The sequence below is a fragment of the Melospiza melodia genome, chromosome 3, assembly GCF_035770615.1.
Source record: "Melospiza melodia melodia isolate bMelMel2 chromosome 3, bMelMel2.pri, whole genome shotgun sequence".
NCBI classification, from domain to species: Eukaryota; Metazoa; Chordata; class Aves; order Passeriformes; family Passerellidae; genus Melospiza; species Melospiza melodia.
In genome coordinates, this window is record NC_086196.1 from 16413377 (window position 1) to 16433020 (window position 19644).

At 42.1% G+C, this 19644-nt stretch overlaps 2 protein-coding genes across 3 annotated transcripts in view; one reads left to right on the top strand and one right to left on the bottom strand.

Annotated features, from left to right (window-relative positions):
• Positions 1-4666: 4666 nt before the first annotated feature.
• The window catches only part of VSNL1 (visinin like 1), an 86701-nt gene continuing 71723 nt past the window's right edge, over positions 4667-19644 (top strand). Inside the window, exon 1 of one of the 2 annotated variants that reach the window (XM_063150876.1) lies at positions 4667-4774. The gene's annotated coding sequence lies outside the window, so the exon portion shown is untranslated. Of the gene's footprint in view, positions 4775-5498; positions 5639-19644 lie in introns of those variants that run through there. The other variant, XM_063150877.1, reaches the window with a different exon arrangement.
• On the bottom strand, positions 5614-6711 carry LOC134415326 (basic salivary proline-rich protein 1-like). Its single transcript, XM_063150558.1, has one exon. The coding sequence runs from the start codon at positions 6709-6711 to the stop codon at positions 5614-5616; it is 1098 nt and encodes a 365-aa protein (XP_063006628.1).

Here is a 19644-nt window from a genome sequence, read left to right on the forward strand (position 1 = left end):
TATATTTCTCAGGTCCAGAATGTCAGCCTTTTATTTCTGCTTGAACAAATGCCTCACTTAAGAAGAACAACTGGAAGAGCTTCTGTGGGAAGCAGCCCACTGGAGTGAAACCTGGGTTCATGCCATTTAGCTTCAGACATTTCATTTAGGTGCCAGAACTTAAATATTTCTTTTCTTGACTCTTGCTAGCCAGGTTCCCAGCCTGAATCACTCTATTACAGTTTCTTTTTATTTTCACTGACATGAAAGAAAATTCAAGCAAATAGACAAGTATTTAGCTATCAAAATGTAGGCTCTAAAGTCAGGCATTGCACACACTCCCCAGTTGTGGCTGTGTTATACAACATCAGAGATGATGTTACATAAATGGTATTTTCTTTGCATTTCATTTCATGAGCCTAAGAAATTGAAGACTATGGTCTTATTAATAAAAAGGCTGAATTATAATTTATTTTGTCTGACACAAACAAATATGATCTGCACAAATGACTACATTTCACAAAGAAAAAGTGCATTTATTAGTAAAACAAGTTCATTTTGTTTTATCTGTTTTCTTAGGGGCATTATTTTGAAAAAGATATTTTAAAATGAGAGATGAAAATGAAAGATTTTATATATATATATATATATAAATGTCATTTTCATGTAATTATATATAGCACATTAAGAAGCAAGACAATCTATAGTCACTTTGAAAGTGATAAAATCAGCCATGCTCATTGTTTGCTGTTGAGCATCAAGAATCTCACCCCTTTCCAACTGCAGTGTGTTGCAGCAGCTTCCTTTAATCACAGAGCCTTGAAGCAGCTCCCTTCTGCCAATCCTTGCAGCCGCATTGCTGCTTTCAGCTCCCCATCTAACAGACAAGCACATCTCAGTGTGCAAAAACTGCACCAAGGGAGCACAGAAGGAAGAAAGAAAATCATTCCTTCAAAAGGCCTGGCAGAACATAAAGCATACAGCTAGAGATGTAGATAGAGATTCAAACTCCTTCTAATTATATTTTTTCCGCTGTTGATTCTCGTAAAATATATATGCAAATATATTCTTAGCAAGTATTGAGCATTAGAGAGAGAGGGGAAAATACAAACCCCAAAATGGTATTCTGCAATTAAACTGATGTCTGCAAAACAGGAGATCATGCTAAATTAAAAAAAAAAAAAATCTCATTACCAGTAAGCCACCTGCTGAGATAGTGAGTCCTCTCAGAGACTACTGTGTCTTTTAATATTGAATTGTCTACTCTGGAGTGCAGAGGAGGGAGAGGAAAAAGGGGAGGAGGATCCTCGATTTCATTAGATTTTGAATTTCCTTCTGGAGGTGCCTATCTATCTCCCTTGACAAGATCAGAGTCTTAGGGCCTCACTTGGCTCCTTTCAAAGGTACAAGCAGCACGTTCAGGAGATTGAAAGCCAAAAGACCCATGTAAAGCATGGAAGACTGTAACAGAGCACGTACCCACGTTGTTATGCTATTCATTCATAAATTAAGAATTCTTATATTTACACTGTACATAATGAGGGTAAAATAAAAAATATACACTTTAAATAGAAAACTTTGGGTCAGACCCTGACTTCTTTTAAATTGCTGTAGCCCCATTATGAGCATCATGTTATTTAGGTTAAAAAGTCATCTGAAGTTGCAACAATTAGTTGGCAACAATAAGTTGCATTTGCAACATCCAAAGAACTGTATAGCAAGAAAATGGAAAATTCTACCATTATCTATCTTGAGAAACAAGTGTAGCAAATGTAATTCTCCACAGTATAAAATACAACAGTATTTGCACAGATAAAAAAAATGAATGCTAAGTGGCTGAAAATGCCAACAATCTGAACTGGTAAACTTTTACAACCAACTTACAAAAGCCTTCGGGAATTGCATGCAGTGTAGGACAGCACCACGTAAGACATAACAGTGTCATAACAGCACACACTGGTAATGTCATTATTACTCTTCTAGTGATAACACCATGAATAGAATAGAGGCAACTTATTAAATTGTTGATCCACACCAAAATGAAGCTTTTTTATGGGAGTTTTGGACTAAGCACTAGTAATGCAAATGGAGAGGTATTCTAAGTATATACACTTTTCAAATGGGATTTTGAATTGCATTGTTTCTGTGATGTAGTACATGTAAAAATAAGCCATTTTTCTAGAGTAATACTGTAGAGTACCTCTTTTTTAGGATGATCTAGTTTTCAAATGCATTTGAAAATGCAGTCTAAGTAACCTGATTTTATATGGAATTACATAAACGTAGACAGGAAAAGTCATAAATAAAAACACACTACATAGTTTATGTTGCTTAATCTACACCTTTTTTGTAGCTGGTGGGAATTCTGCCATTGAATTAGATTTTAAAAAATACTATGATGTTTTAAAAGTCCAATTTAAATGTCTTTTATCCACTTTTTTTTTTTTTAATTCAACCTATTATTTCTGCTTTTTGAGGGTAAGCAAATGTTCAAGTTTTTGCAAAGGATGACCTGGAATGATGAGGAAATGGGCATCTTCTCTATGTCCCAGTCACACAGTAGACAATCAAGTCTAAGGCAGCTTTCTTGCCAGCTGCCTGAAATATTGCTACCTTGGCAGTTGTGGAGGAAGACACAAAACTCAGCTGAGACACCAAGTACATCCCTGAGTCTAGAGTCACCCCAGAGCTCTGCACTTCCATAGCTAAGCTGCTGCCACTAGAAAAGTTACAAAGATGAGATGAAGTCATGCAATAACTGCAATATGGACAAAATCAAAACAGGTCACACAGAGTGAGTGTTGCGCTGTGGTGGTAAAAGACAAACTTATAAAGAATGGAGCAAGAGACAGAAAATATGAGGGAGCAATGCGGTTAAAACTTAGAAGCAGATGCTATGGCATTCTAACTTTCATTATGCTAGAGATGATTATTAATGATCTGCCAGGCCAAGGAAGCAACGAGGCAGCACAATATGAGGATGACAGAAAATAATTTGAATTAATCTGAACAAATAAAACATGAATTTCAGAGTTACCCAGTGAAGTGTATCAAATCCTGTTTCTTTCTGCTAAGCCTGGGATAGAAGTAAATTTTTAGCATTTTCAGGTGTTTTTTACACATCTAGAAAATCAAAACATGAACTGAAGAGAGGGGTGCACTGGGAAATTAAAAAATAAAAGGCACAAAATCATAAAATTGCTGACACACAAAAAAATTAATTCTGGGAGCAAAATTGGTGACTTTCACCAATTACAAAAAGATAACCCATGAATTCAATTGTCTACATCAGCATACTGAAAATACTGTCATTTCCTGTACATTTGTACGCATCAGCTTGTGTTATAATTTAATTGTGCATGCATTTCAACAGTAAATGAAACATTATTTCCATCTATCACTTACTGCACAATCTTCATGCTTTTGTCTTTCTGAAATAATGAGTAGATAGTTAAAAACAGGCAAGGTGTAATTCACTCTTTTTTATATATGTCATTATTTTGCCTTCCTTTTCACCTCCTTGCTGTATCCATCTGCTTTCTGCAGTGTTGTGCTTAGGACATGCTAAATATGCTTAATTTATGTAAACAGTCAGTGACAGAGCTTGTCATGCATGAAAGTAAACACTGATGTATGTCTCTGCCTTAGAAAGGACCTACGGTTAGTTACACAGTGCAGTGTCTTGTGAAGGAGCCCTCATGGTTTACTCCTACCACCAAAGCAACTGCTGCAGTGACAGCGACAAAAGCGAGGACAGGGCAGCCTCAGTTGGGCTTTATATTGAAGGGCAAAACCACCTAAATTTCACATTTTAGGGGCTGAATGATGTTCTAAAGCTAAGCTATATAACATCAACTTCCACGATAGTATAAGAAGCTTGTGGACAAGAGGTGTGAGCGTGCCTTGCCATGGAAGGTGACGCCTACACACACTCGTGTGACAGCGACAGGCGGCTCGGGGCGCGGGACAGCGCTGCCCTCGCCTTGCACACGATGGGAGCCAGATGGGGATCGGCCTCTTCTCCCAGGCAACTGCGGGTATGAGGGCATAGCGTTGGGCTGTGCTAGGGGATGTTTAGGTTGGACATTAGGAACAAAATATTCACAGAAAGGGTGATTAGATAACAGAACGGACTGCCGAGGGAGGCGGTGGAGTCACCATCCCTGGAGGTGCCAAAAGACTGGACGTGCCACTCGGCGCCACGGTCTGCTTGACAAGGTGATGTTTGGTCACAAGCTGGACTCGATGACCTCAGAGGTCTTTCCTGACCTAACTGGTTCTGTGATTCTGCCATCACGCCGCGCCGCCCGCGCTGTCCCCGCACGCCGGGCGCAGCGCGGTTCCACGCGTGGAGCGAAGGAGCCGCCGAGCGAGGCGCAGCCCGCCGGGCAAGGCACGGACGACACCGGGCACAGGCAGCCTGCGCTCGGCCGTGAGCGACTCCGAGGCCACGGGGCCGAGCGGGCCGCGGTGCCGGCGCCGACCCCGCCGGGCCGTGGCCCTCAGCCCGCGCCCCCCGCGGCTCCGGCCCCGCTCCCGCCCGCCCCGGGGCTTCCCCCGCTCCCGCCCGCGCCGCGCATGCTCGGAGCGCGGGGCGGCGCGCGGGGCGGCGGTCCTGCAGTGCGGGGCGGCGGCGGGCGGCGCGCGGGGCGGAGCGGGGGCGCGCACAGGAGCTGCGGCGCGAGCGGCGGCGGGCGCGCACCGAGGCGGCGCCGCGTGTCCCTCCGGCCCCAGCAGCGCGCGGGACCCCGGGCCCTGCGCCCTCCTCCGCACCGCGGACAGACCCCCGCCCGCAGTAAGTGCGGGGAGGGCCCGCAGGGGGAAAGGGGGGGGATCCGGGCTCCGCAGCCGCGAGGTGCGGGCGAGAACCGGCTGCCGGGCTGCCCCGCGCGGGGCTTTTCCTCCCGGGAAGGCGGCGGGATGGAGGCGCGGCGGGGCTGAGGCGGGGGCTGCGCGGCCTCGGCGCCGCTCGGCGGTCGGAGACCATCCTCACCGGGAAAGTTGGTGTGCGCGGTCGGTGTGCGGGAGTTGTTCCGCTGGCGAGATGGAGGGAAATCGTACCCGCGGCGATTTGCGGTTAACTGTGGAGAGATGGGACCGAATCCCCCACCGATCCGGATATGAGCACCGACAGCATCCAAAGGAACAGCTGAGCTGTCGCGTAACAATTTGCGCTTGGAAACGCTTTGGTGGAAGAGGGAGTCTGGCGCTCGTGTTCGTTTGAAAAGGGATAGCGAAAAGGGCGTGATTTTTTTCCAGTAGGGAGTGGAAAAAAAAAATAAAAGGGAAAAAAAGACTGTGCGAAACCAAGCGCCAGAGCAGCCCTCACAAGGTCATCACACCACGAGGGAGGCAAAAGTGCTCGCGATCCATGCGATCGCTGTATCGCTTTTCACAGTGCCTGTAAGGGATGTTTTTATTTTATCGTTTAATTTATTTAACAGGCGAGGTGTTTGCAGGTGGTAGCGGGGTAGGTGCGGGGCGGAGGTGCCGCGCTCCTGCTATTTACTAGGGCATCAATCGGAGTGAAGATGGAGGTGGGAGGAGATAACAAAAGCTGGTGTGCGATCCTGGGCATCTCCCACACGAAGGCGTGAGAAGGAGGAGGGAAAGGAGACGGCAGGAGAGAGAATTTCATTTCCAAAGATCAAAACAAAAGGTGGAGCAGGTTGAGGCAGATCGTGAGCAGCCGGGGCGGAAAGCGATTTTCGCGCTGACCCGAGCGGAGCGGAGCGCGGGGGCTCTGCGGGGCCGGGATGTGCGCGGCTGCGGAGGGACGGAGGGAGGGAGCGCGGGCGGGCGCTGCCCGACCGGCGCCACTTTGCGCGGCAGCATCGCTTGGAAATAAGCTGCTCGCACCCGGAGAGACGCGCTGCTTGTGTGGGGCGAGGGGAGGAACGCCTGCCGGTACCCCGAGGGCTTCTTCGCCCTCCTCCTCCATCCCCCGGCGGGAAGGAGCGGGTCCTGGCCGCGGGGTGCGGGGGGAGCGCGGTGCTCAGCGCCGCGGCGGGGACGCTTCCCCGGCGCCCGTGGTGCCGCGCCGGGACAGGGGCTCAGCGCCGTGCGGGGCGCCGCCAGAGGGGACCCCAGCACTGCCGCCCTCCCGCACGGCTCGGTCCCGCCGCTCGCTGCCCGTGCCGCGCTGCCCGTGCCGCCGGCTCCCCCGGTGCGAGGCTTTTCCCGCCCGCCCGGAGGTGTCCCCACCCCCCGGAGTCCCCCGCTCTCCCCACTGTCCCCACAAGGGAACGCCTCCCTCCTCCCGCCCCAGCCAGGCGGGCCCCTTCCCGCACGGAGCCACTTGCAAGGTTCCCCTCGCCCCAACTTCGCATCCCGTCCCCAAAGCCCAGAGCCTTTCCCCTCTCCTCTGCTGGGGGTTCCCCCGGCACCTCCCCGGCTTGCCCCATCCCGGGCTGCCTGCTCCGGCCTCGGCTGCGGAGGAACCGTCGGGGATTGGGAGGGACAGGCGAAGGGGAGGGGGGGGTTGATGTTACGCAACTGCAGACCCTCCGCTTCCCCGGCCCTGGAGGAGCCTGTCCAGGCGCTTTTCGGAGGTGGGACGGGGCTCTGCGGCTTCCTCGGGCGAAGGGCGGCTGGAGGCGGAGCGGGCGGAGCTCCGCTGCCGCGCAGGTACCGCGCTCCCGAATCCCGCACGACCCGGAGCGGTGCAGCAAGGCGGGGAGGGGGGCTTACCTGCACCGCCAGGCTTTTCGGCTGACAAGCAAACGTGCACATAACAGCGTGATGAAAACACCTGCCCTTTACATTGAAATTGAAGCGTGATTGCTGGGGCATTAAACCCATAGTCAATTATCAAAAGGCCAAATACATGAGTAAATTCCGTGTTCTTGTACAGAAGATGTTATTGTAACAGATGGGTTTAAGCAATACAGATACTTCTCCCAACAATTCTGCTGGCAATATATTTTTAGCAATGTTTTGTTATTAGTGTGGCTTTGGATAGACGTTCTCTTCCTTCAGATATTGGAAAGTTCAGGTCTCAGAGGTATCACTATCTCTTTATGAAGAATAAAAAGATGGACATATTTTATAACCAGAATATTATATGCAACAGATTAGTCACACAGAGAAATAAGTGTATGTGGAAGCTCAGTCTCTGTAGAATACACAATTTCTGTCCCTTTCAGAATGCGTACTTCCTTGTAGTTGTTTCTGTCACACATTTTCAGAGTCATTAGTTTTCACTACTACCCTATTACTTGACAGAATGCCTTTCCTTTTTAAAGACCATAGTTCATTTAAGAACATCAGTTTGCTTGAAAGATCTCCTAGTACAGTGTTCATACAGCACAATCCATTTCTGGTTTGTGGACTGCGATCAATTCTAATTAAAACTTTAATTATGTTTTTCTCCATTCCAACAAAGCATGAAGTAGTCTGGCTGATGTTGCTGTCAAGGAAAAGTAAGGAAACATGTTCTTCATCTTGGTTATGTGTTATCCCTGCCTTTTAATTAAGGACTGAATCCTTAATCTTGTTATTTATCCACAAACTTTTATGACATAGGGCTGCAATATTTAACCAGTTTTCTAGGCTGCCCTGTCTTCTTGACTGATACAAAGGTATACCTGCATAACACTGATTTTTCAACGTGCTCCTTGTTCTGGAACATGCAGTATTGCCCGCAGATCAGTTGTGTCATCAAGCGGCATCTACTCCGGAGTACCACAGCGTTATGTAACTCACAACACAGAGCAAATGCCAGAGATGTCTCTGCCGCTCCGTTGTGCGCTTCCCTGTGTGCCTTCCCCTGCTGTAGTGTACCAGAACACTCGGAGCTGATGCCACCCCACAGCACCAGCCCAAGGGAAACTGTGCTCTGGCCGGAATGCTGAGGCCACGTCGGACTGGGCTGTGGTGGGGAGGGCAGGCTGGGGCAGAGCGGAGCCGGGGAATGAGGCGGCTGTGCAGGATGGAAGCGGTGCAATGCCGCTGGCTCTGGTGCTGCTTTGGAAAAGGCGCCACGTGTCCCAGGCTGCGACATCCTGCTGACTGCAGCGTGTCTGGGGTCTGGGGGGATCCCAATGTTCCTTCCAGCAGGGTCCTCCTGGAGAGCTGCAGCACCACTGTGCTGCTACAGGCCTCTTGGCTTTTCTTTCTGTCTGTACACTCAATATAGCTGCAGGATCTAAATCTAAGGATACAGGTTCCCTTAACAAGCACATGAACGTGGTGAACTTTGTTGTGGGTGATTCTGTAATTGTTTACATTTCAAGCTGTTGTCCTGGTTCTGTTTTTCAGTTTTGGAATTGTAATGTTATGTCTGTCTGCGCAATGGATTCCTAAGCTTTTTTTGTATTGTATCTGTGCCTCACGCTCCCATTTTAGGTATTCAGTTCTGTCGACCTTTGCAGATTCCCATAGATTTCCAGAATTTTATGTCACTTGGCCAAAAAGTGCTGGCTCATCCTCTAATTATGAATCAAACAGCAATGTACACTAATTAAAGATAGAGTTAGAAAATATAAAGTATGGTAGACAGATCTGGTTTTAAAGTCTTAGGAATTGAAACACGCAGCACTTACCCTGAGCAGCTGTGTTCCTTGTCTGTGATGTTAAACATTGTCAGCACCGGTCTTCATCCTTTTGTTTTTCATAGGGATTGTTTTAGCAGTGTGCATTGGGGCTAAATACCCTTTGATTTTGAATGGTCTGTAAAGAAGCTTGTTTCCAGGTGGGTTTGATTGCCCATGGATGCTTTGCTTTCTTTAATTTTGTCTTACATTAACAGAGAAAAGCCGTGTGTGATCTTCCTGCATTATTTCTCATGCCTAATTTTGATTCAGACTACTCTATAATGAGCCTAGACTATTTAATCTGTCCCCATTTTCTTTTGGGTTACTATTACCTGCGTTTGCACACCTTTTGCCATTCTCTACATGCTTGGGCTTTTTCTTCCTTCAGAGTGTAATTTTGTTCCTTCTTTTTGTGCATGTTCATTGCTTTTTTTGATCGCTTTCCACCTGACCAGTTATTTTCTTTTCTGTATATTACTTTCTTGGGAAAGACCATGGTTTACCCCATAGCTTCTCTCCGTGGCATTGCTGAAAGCTCTGTGTGGTACAGGAATACAGGAAGGCTGTGAGCATTTGCTGTGCTGAAGATGTCAGGATCCAGATGGGCTCCCATCACAGGGCGGCGCTTTCTTACCTCAGCTCCAGCTACTTGTCTTTATTCATAGAGAGAGAATCTTATAATTTTATTTTTATGCTATTGGTCTGAGAGTAATAGCTATAAAACTTTTCAAAGAAAATTAAACAGACGATAAAAAGGATATTTGTTCATGTAATGCAAAATTTCAGAGTAGTGCTACAAATTTTTATTGCTTTTTAAGTTTAAGCTAAAATATGTATGTATTTTTTATTTTTTTAACTATGTCGATGTTACTCACAGGGTCTCTGCTTTCAAGAGCTTTTCCACATTGGGATGTGAATGTGACTGAAAGGACAATAGTACACTTGTAAGAAATGAAGGCAGATCATTAGAGATGGTCTCATAGATGAAAGTTGAAAAAAGCAAGTAGTTTCAAGGTGACAGTGGAAGGAGAAAAAGATAAAAGCCACTTGATAGAAAAATTCACTGTTTATAAAATATCAAGCTGTTTTTCTTTGTGATTATTCCCCTGAGGAAAGTAAGGAACAGAATACGTTTAGTAAAATAACTTGTAAAACCACAGCTAATTGAAATAATTTGTGCTCCTTGGGAGTGAAAGGACAACTGCATCTTTTTTTGAACTAAGCATTATGTGTTCTGAAATTATGATATCAAGGACAAAGGAATACACATTACAGATATTTCTGAAGATTTTGTTTTTTTATAAAGTCATATATATAATCCCAGACTGTAAAAATTAGTGGAATGTATAATAACTTTCTCAGTTTCACTGTTTTGAAAAATCAAGAGTTTGCTACATTCTTGAGTTTGTCAAGAACCTACAAGCTTTGAAATAATGAGAAGTGATAATTTAAGATTACCAAGTGAGTCTTTTAAGATAATTATCATAACAGAACTTCTTAATAGGAAGATAAAGAATTTTAACATCACTTTCCATCACAAAGCCTTTTGAGGAAGATTATCTACATAATCTGTATTTAAAAAGTCTAAGTTGATGTGCAGGAAATAAGATGTAATGCTGATTCCTATTGCTTTTACACCAATATAAATATAAGATACTAAACTTTTTGGTTTAAATGACCTTTTATAACTTTTGGCTTAAAGCAGATTTAATCTTGAATAATTGATGATTTCAGAGAAGCATCATGCAGCACTGTTAAATAACAGAAAAAAAACATTTTACTTAATTTCTTGTTCACTAAGTTAGACTTTCTCAAAGTTCATTTATGAAAAGATCTAAAAATGGAGATCCATAATAATAAAACTTACAAGTGGTGTTGAAAAACTTGGTTTGGGTCCTCTCAAGGTATTTTCATACAGTAGTTAGGCATAAAAAATAGTATATTTTGTTTTAACTTCTAATGAGTTGAATCAACCAATATAATATCAACCAGTGGGATTAATTTGTTTACTCAAACTTTGTACAAACTATATACTCAAAAAGAAAACAGATTGTGACAGAAATTTACAGAGTTTTTAGACTAATAAATATAAGGCTCTAAAACTTTTGATGAAAATTACTCTTATTAGTTTTAACTTCTAGCTAAATAGAAAGTTGTGTGTTAGACCAGAAAGCTCTTAGGTTCATAAATGTTTAAATCTACAAGGAAGATTAATGACCATTTTAAGCATGTCTAGCAGAGGCCATAGCATTTGACTCAGTCATGCCTTTGCTCTCCTTTTACATACAAATTTGGAGGAAGGGAAAAAAAATTCAGTCTTGATTTAAAGACCATGGAGAATGGAAAATGTATCTCTGTTCTCACTAAGCTTTTTTAGTAATTAATTATCCTTAGTGTTAGAATGTGATGGTTCTGGACTTAATTACGAGTTCTTGAACAATCAATCCCCAAAGCAGTTAAAAAAAAATCTTAAAATAGATCAGCTGTTGAGCCTGGTGTGTGTAGAGTACCTATGACTTGGTTTTAATATCTGAAAATAATTTCACAAAGGTAATATGTTACTGAAATTTTATTTTTTAAATGAAAGTTTAGTGTTCCACTTTATAGAAAACATTTTTACTCAAAAGTAGATATTAAGTCATTTACTGTAAGATGGAATCAAATGCAGTGAGGAGACATGAATATTATCCTTTTTGTGAACTGCATTTGAGAATATATGTGGTTTAATTAGACTTTATTCAGAATGGAGTAGTCTAAAATTAGAAACTGTTGTTTATAAAAGCTCTTACAATACAGCATATTTCTCTGTACTCTTATCTGCTATATTTAGAAATACAAAGTAACTGAAGACTCTTAGAGAATGAAATATGAGATATCAGTTAGTAGTTAGAATTAAAATGCTTTTGTTTTTTAGTAGAAGCTGGTATATGTAGAGGAAAAAGTTACGATTTTCTAAAGTTAGTGAAAGTGAACATTTAAGAAAGTTTTTAGCATTGAAAATAAAATTAGCTTATATAATGGATAAAGCTGCAAAAAATTATTTGTGCAGTTATTGTTAACATCCAGTGCATATCCAGTCAATTTCATTACAGCCAATGATCTTTCATTACACCAGCATAGATGCTATTCTTTAAACAGTCATTTTTCTTTCTAAATATACAATTTTTAAATCATACAAATGAGTATTTGTGAATGTTCTTAAAATTCATGTTTTGAATGGCGTAAAAGGCTTTCAGTTTGGAAGACTGATAGCCTGAAAAGTGGTTTTAGTTTGATGCATGAAACATCTGATGATACTGATGATTTTTGCTAACCAGACTGGCTTGTACAAAAGGACTGCATCTTCAAATGTCTAAAAAAGTTTGATCTGTTGTTTTTGGGAAGGGGGGGTTGGGGGGGGAGGATTTTGTTGTTGTTGGGGGATCATTGGGTCTTTTTTTTTTTTTTTTAATCTTAGATATGTCACATCAACCACATTGTAAGGTTGAACAATGCTCGACATTGAGCTCCAGGTGATTTGGAACTGGTCCTTGCCATCCATACGGAATGAGAACATTTAGAAGAATAGTATGAAATCAGTATGTTACATGTTAAAACTATATCATGCATTCTTAAATAAAGAGAACCAGATAATCACAAACTGTTTTTTCCATGTGCATAAATATTCTTGCTGTCTGTCAGTGAAATCCTAACAACACACCACTATTACTGAAATGTCAAAGTGCTTAACAGAAGTAGCTTCTAAGGCTCCTTTTCCTCCTCAGGTATCGTAAGAAGACCACAAAGTAGCCTTGATCATTCTTCATAAATAGGTTTTGTTTGCAAGAATTGTCCCCACACTGGGTGAGTTCTTGGCTACTTAGTTCAGTGGCTATTGTTTAATCATTTAAATTCCTGTTTGGGAAGGTTGCACAGTTGGAAGGGGCTGTGATGTTTTTACATTTTTCTCATGTGTCTGCCACAAAGAGGTGCTACTGGAACACGGATCAGTAAGTAACATTTGTTTCTACATTGTTTAAGAGGTGGACATTACTCAGTCAGGCTTCCTACTCTGTTATATGAGACTATAATCCTGAAGTGTCAACAGGTACTAACTGCCTCATGTTTTATCTCATCCTTAGCTTTTGCTGATCCCTTTTTTCCTCCCTCTCTGGCTCTGCTTCCTGTCTTTGACTCTGCTCCAAAGTCTCCTGTTGCCTAAGAGCCTCCCTCTCCCTGGCAATACTGGCTGTGCGTGTTTAACTGTGTTGGATGCCTCCTTCATCTTGCATTTTAGCTGTGGTTTTGTGTTTGTTTTTTAAACTGTGAGCTTTATAAAACAAGGGTCTGGCCTTTGCATATGTTGTAGAAAGTGCAGCTGTATGTACAGTGCTATAAGGGTAAATTTATTAAAATTCTAACAACATACAAGACATGTACTCTGCCTACAGCCTGTGCAGAAAGATAGGGTGCAATACAGGGGTGGAATGGAATGACTTTCAGCCAATCCATGCCTGGTAGCAGGGACTGGGTTTGCCTCCTGCAGAGCTAATTAGGATACATTCATACGCGTTCTGCTTCCCCCCGTGGGGCTGTTCACGGCGGCAAAGCCAGAGTGAAGAGCTGGCTGAGGCACACACTGTTCTCCAGCTCTTGGGCTGTGGTGTAGATATACCCTAGAATATGTCCTGAACAGCTGGGTTTGTATATAGATCGCTCTAGATATGTACAAGGTATCTGGTACTTTCAAAGAGAAGTCTGTAAGAAGTCACAGTACAATGTAAACAGATGTTGAGTACAGCTGTGTTCTGTCTGTGTGTCTGTCTGTCTGCTTTTTCTGTTGAATCACTCTCTTCAGCACCTTAACTCTTTATCACAGTGCAAGACCCAAGATGTTCTTGTAAATCTGCAGAGTAGAAACACAGCCTATATACCTCTTTTTCTTTTTTATTTTTTCTCCTGGGATGGGGAATGTTGGGGTAAAAATATTCAATAGAGACTGAAAATGTTACAGTAATTTATGATAACATTCTCTGTGGTTTTTATTCCTGCACAGTGCTATAAATAGTTCTATTGTATGTACCTACCATCTAACGCCATTGTTGTCAATTTGCTTAACAAAACCTATCACTGCAAGTCCTTCAGTTACAAAGCAGTTTGCTTTCTTCAGATGAGAATGAGCTAAAGAACAGTTGGCTAGTTGCTTCTGTTGTTTGTGAGATATATTTTAAATTATTATGTTCTTCAAATATTTGTAACCAACTGTAGATTTTTTCATAATGTTCAACTATAAATAAATGAAAACAGTGTAACAAAGATCTGATTTTTTGCTTAAAAAATCCATGATATATATAAAATACAAGACCAATTTTTATTTCAGTATCAAATGCTCCTAGCATTACTTTGTATTGCTTTTTTAATGTTGGTGAATTAAAGCTAGTCAATTTAAAATAAAACACTGCAACTTCTTGTGCTTCAAATACATGAAAAATAATTGTCTGACTTGAGTTTTAGTGGGTGTCTTGCATTGCACAGTCAGCTGAGGAGGAGACAGATATTTTTTAAATTGCACTTTCTTTCCATATAAATTGCAAGGTCTTGCAGTATATGACTCATTTCAGCTGCTAGCTTCTCCCTGTTGCCAACAGGAGTATATTAGTGAAGACCAATAACAATATATCAATGTCAGCTCATCTCCAGATAAAAGAAAGTTCATGAAATGTTCAAGGTTGTTCTGTTGTTGTATGTAGCAGAGATAGCTGGAGATTGTAGTTCTTGTATTGCCCAGTAAACCCATCCATTTACTGTTGACAGTATTGATGTATTCAGAAGGTCTTCAACATCTGAAGCTGTGTGAGACAACTAAGATATTCCCTTATTTTTCCAACTCTGCATTTTGTCACTCTAACTTACGAGATTCTCAAGTCTATGAAGAGTACACGGTAGCTTGCAGCCATTTCAGTCTTGTACTTCTGTTTTCTTTGAAAATACCTTCAAGACATTTGCAGAAATTGGCTTTTTTGGTTTGTTCTGAACGGGCAAAGTTAGTGGCATCACTCTGGGCACTTGACTAATGAGGTACTCTGCCATAAACATTGAGTCTGGGTGAAAGAAACAAACTAAAAAGGTAGCAAATTCATACAAGTTATAAAAGCAAAGTCACCCTCTGACAACTATGCTATGCTACTTTGCCATGCTTTAAAAATTCAGATTACAGTGAAAGTAAGTCACATGTGGTTGTACAGTGAAAAGAAATCTGTGCCATCAGTGGGCAGACACATTAGCAGCATTATTGACAAATATTGACATCAGGAATTCTTTAGGAGCACATGAAAAGATGGCTTGGTGGTCATTATAAAAAATTACCATAGAGTTAAATGTGAAATGGAGACTTCTGGGTTAATCCCTTCCTGAAGTAACTGGACCAAAGTCCAAGGCCTCTGGACAAATGTAAGGACTCTTCTCTGAGCTGATCTGTCTGATCCCTACTAGAAAAAATTTGGATCAAGGAATGGATTTGAATACTGCAGAGTACATGCTAAACCACCAAAACATGTCTGTGAGTAAGCGGATTTAAATACATGGGGAAGTCTGTTGCTTTGAACACACAGAGTTGACTGGAAATGTAGGTGTAAGTGTTCAGCAAGCTCTTAGCCTAAAGGAGATGAGACTCGGGGAAAGGAGAAGGTGTGATCATGAATCATGTCAGAGATGTAGGCAGGATCAGATCTGTGAGGATTTCAGTGCTAGGGAGATTCATTTTAAATGAATCAAAAAGGAAGGAGGGAGCAAGGAAAAGGAGTAGCATAACATTTGAAGATAGCAGAAGGCAAAGGTGTCAACATCTAGGAAACACTGAGTGGAGTCTCTCACCAAAAGGGTGATTAATATGAAAAGTACTAACAGATGCACTACTTTTTGTGATTTTTTTTAGGTGTTGTGAGAAAACTCCATAGGGAAAATTTGAATTTGCAGGAAACATTGAATTTAATGATAAATCTATCTGATTCTTGCCACTTTTCTCTGAACTGCTCCTTCTGATGTAGTAACAAAGCTGAATGAGAGCTGTGCCAGGGCAGAAGCATCTGAGTTAGGTGCTCAGAGGAAGCTCCTACTGACCTGCCAATGCCTACCTGAGCTGTGATAACTTCTCTGTGATAACTGTGTGTCAGATGGGTTATAGATGTAGCTGTTGGAGAAAAGGAAGGAGAATTGAGATGGTTTTAAGTCACATACAAGTCCTAAAAATGACCACAGAAACACCCCCAGTGCAGACTCTCTCTGACAGTGAGCTCTGTGTGGGTGCAGGGGAATTTGTTCATCCAAAGGCATTTGGGACGTGAAACTAAGTGGGGAAAAGGATTGGAAAATAAAATGTGAAGTATTTGCATAAGACTTTATATGTTCTCTCATCATATGATTCATTGATCTTATGACTGAACAGCTGTTCTTAAAAATTCTTCTTTTCTGTTTGGAGAGCTGATTTTGAAGAATTTATGTGACAAGTTGCTCATTGTTTTGCATTTGTATTTATGTGCCATGTATTTTTTCACTGCTGATGGTAGTTTTGAATGGGATATGGCAACTACAATACTGGTGAATTTATAGAATTTAACATGATTTCATTCACTTAGTATTACGTGATGATGATGCAGAAGGCAGAAACGTACCTTGTCCAAGAGCTTTTAGAGAATTGATGGCAAAGCAGGGATGGACTCCCAAACCCTTATTCTCAGAGAACTGTAGACCCTCTTTTATGCATGTGCTTGACCACAGTGCTAAAACTGATGTTCCTGTCATGGGATGAGTTCAGTTAGCACTGATAAATTTAAAGAGGCTGTACAAAACTTCAAACATTTTCTAGTTTTTGCAAGTCAAGGTGAAAAAGCATTTGGCAACTTGTGTAAATTTTTCAGTTCTAAGTATTTCAGTGCCATACATAAGTAAAGGTCAATCTTTGTCTCAGAAGAGTTGTTCACACAGTTCTGGTATCATTCCCATATCTATGACTATCTTCTGCCAGAGACAAGTAGCACAAGATTCGCTGGGGGTGTGACCACATCTGGGGTTTTAAAAGAAAAAAGATACAGGACTAGAAATTTGGATGGAAGCAGGGTCCCATTGGATTTCTGGTGTGACACTGGTGTGCCCCCGTCTGTCTGGGCTATGCCTGATTGCCCCAGCACCAGGTGATCTCTGCTCTGGAAGCAGGAGGGGGAACATGGCACCAGCTTAAGCTGAACTTTCCCTTCAGTTAACCCAGCCTTTCTTGGCACGGCTTTATGGCCTACTTTTTTTTTTTTTTTTTTTTTTTTTTTTTTTTTTTTTTTTGTGGTTTATCTCACCCAAATGACCCTTTTTTAACTTTTCTGGGTAAAGAAGCATGACCAGTTTTTTCTTATCTACCTTGCACATGGCCACACAAATCCTGGGATATACACAAGACATTAGGTAAGGCGTTCTTTTCAAAAGTGAATATGGTTCTTTGGAGAGTATAACCCTTTTTGGCAGGAGAACTGGATTGTGTCAGATTAAAATCAGTATGTAATCATCCCATGGTGCAATGGGAGCAATACAGAGCTGTGATCAGCCTGTGACCCATTCCTGAGGCTTGGCTTTCCTCTTGGCTCTCTGAGTTATTTGGTAGGAAGCTAAACATTGCAGTTTAGTTATATTGGCAAACCTTATAAATTGTTATGGGAGCACGTGCTTGTGTGTAGTCGATGAACTAAAGATTTAACAAAATTATTGAATAACAATAGTAAGTAACAAGTAATGAAAATAATAAATATTGTATAGCTTACATTTAAATCATTAGTAGCAGCAGCAGTCTAATTTTGGAATGTTTATGAGATGGAAACAAGCAGGTATTTACATGTCTCCCAGTTTCCTGTGCTTTTGCTGGTGAGATCTGTTGGGTGGTGTTGTGATAATAACTAAATCTGATGAGGGGTGAACTGCAGAGCATGGACTGGGCTCTTCAGGTAGGTAGTGAGGAGGTGCACCTCTCTGTTATCTTTGGGGTTTAATTGCATTGGATTAATTACGTCATTGTATTGCATTTACATACAATTCTTATGTCAGTTTCAATTATTAGTTAAGCCATAGTCCTTGACATATTTTTCCTCTTTAGGCTTTTGCATAAAAAAATACAGGTGTCAACATGCTCATTGCACATGTATGCAATGTTGTCAAAAGTACTATGAAAAAATAAGGTTGGACCACTTTCTCATTTGCATTTGAAGTTATCCTTTAGAAAGAAGAATGAGACTGATCCCTGTGCTTTGCACCATACAGCTAAATGGTAAAGCTCTATAATGTACAGAAAAAATCCATTTTAGACAGGCTTTGTAGCTTTTCCCCTTGGACATTGGCATTACCTGGAACTCAGTTTGACTTTGAATGAGGAGAAATGTGAGGATTTCTCAGTACAATGCAGAGAACAGGCATAACCAGTTGCATTCTGCTAATCCAAGGGTTGTGCCTGAGATTTGTCTCTGCAGTAAGCCTTGGCAGGAGTGGCTATTATCCACTCTTCCTTGTTTCAGAGGGGCATGGGTGTGACAATATAAAGCCTAGTACCTGGTAAAAATAGTGTTTTTAAAAGTACTAGAGGAAAAGAAAATGAAAAGTATGTATTTTATGTGGAATGGTCCTTAAATTGTGTACTTCCTGTTTTGCCTTTGAAAAATCCCTTATTCTTTGGCCAGCTGTGGGTGATCATAACTTCCCATTTATTATTATGGCAAATCATTTTTAAAAATGGAGTCATTTGAGCACCAGTCATGCTGGATATAAGCCAATTCAACTCCATCAGACTCCATCAAGTTGTTATTAAGTGCTGTCCAAGTCCACATTATGGAAGACAAAAGAAGATTTGCCATGTTTAAGAGTTGGTTATACAGTTTTTTTCAGCACATTAGGACTCAGGAGCTCATAGAGAAAACTTTTCAGCTTAGGTGTGTATTCTAAAAGTAGATCTGCAAAGTTTGGTTGTTTTTTAACAAACAAACTTGCCAGTTTTACTCTGCTCCTGTAGCAGACTATTCAATGGGATTTTTTTATCACTAAAAATGAAAAATTTAAATGTATGCTTCAGCTGTAGTGAGACTTTGCTTTGGCTGGAACAGCTCTGCATCCCATGGCTAGCTGAAAGGGCTCAGTCACTTGATACTTCACTGACTTTTTCTGCCAGAAGCACTTTGACAGCACATGCCCTAATGTGTCACTGCAGTATAAGTTGTTCCCAGGGGAATGGATGAACAAGCAGGGAGGAAATGATCAGCCTGCCTCTCTTCCTGGGCAGCTTGCATCGATTAGTAGGCAAGGTTGCTCCCTGCACTCTGGCATTCCTGCAAGGATTTTCCATATCTATCTTCCACTCAGCCAAAATCAAAACAAGCTGCAAGTAGTGGAAAAGCAGAATATGGCTGGTGGGAAGTGGCAAGCACTCTTCCTGTGGTGAGCAGATGAAGTAGCTTTAAAAAAGATTATGATAGGAATATAGTCACTAGCTTACTCAACCTATCTCAATTTTTTCTCCTAAATTTATCAGATGATTTCTTTGAGTTTTGTGTCAGGTATGATCTCCTGTGCATCTGTATTGCATATATTACCTTATGTCTAGACTGCTTTTGACTGGAATACATATTTTCTTGGCTGGGAAGTAGGTGGTGTGCCGTGAAGCACAGAGGATCTGCTGAGGTCCTGTTTCTGCATCTGCTGTGGGTACAGCCAGCATCAGGTGTGTGCCTTGGGCAGGCTGGGAGAGCTGTGCTGGGGACAAGCCTATGAGCTGGGGCAGTTCTGAAATGCAGGGCAGTTCTGAAATCCAGTGCAGTTCTGAAATGCAGGGCAGTTCTGAAATGCAGTGCAGTTCTGAAATCCAGTGCCACTCACCTCAGCACCCACCACTTGGTGACAACTGGCGCCTGCCATGAACATCCTCCAAGAGATTGCAGACCTGAAGACTGCACAGACACCTTGAATAATGAACCATTTTTCCCTAAGATATAAACATCCCATATCAGTTATGCCCAGGTCACAAGTTTAACCTTGCATTTTCCTAAAGTCTGGGTGAACCTTGGAGAAAAATTTCCATGCATGTCTGGGTCACACACAGACTCAGAATATTGTGCCATTACCTCTGCTC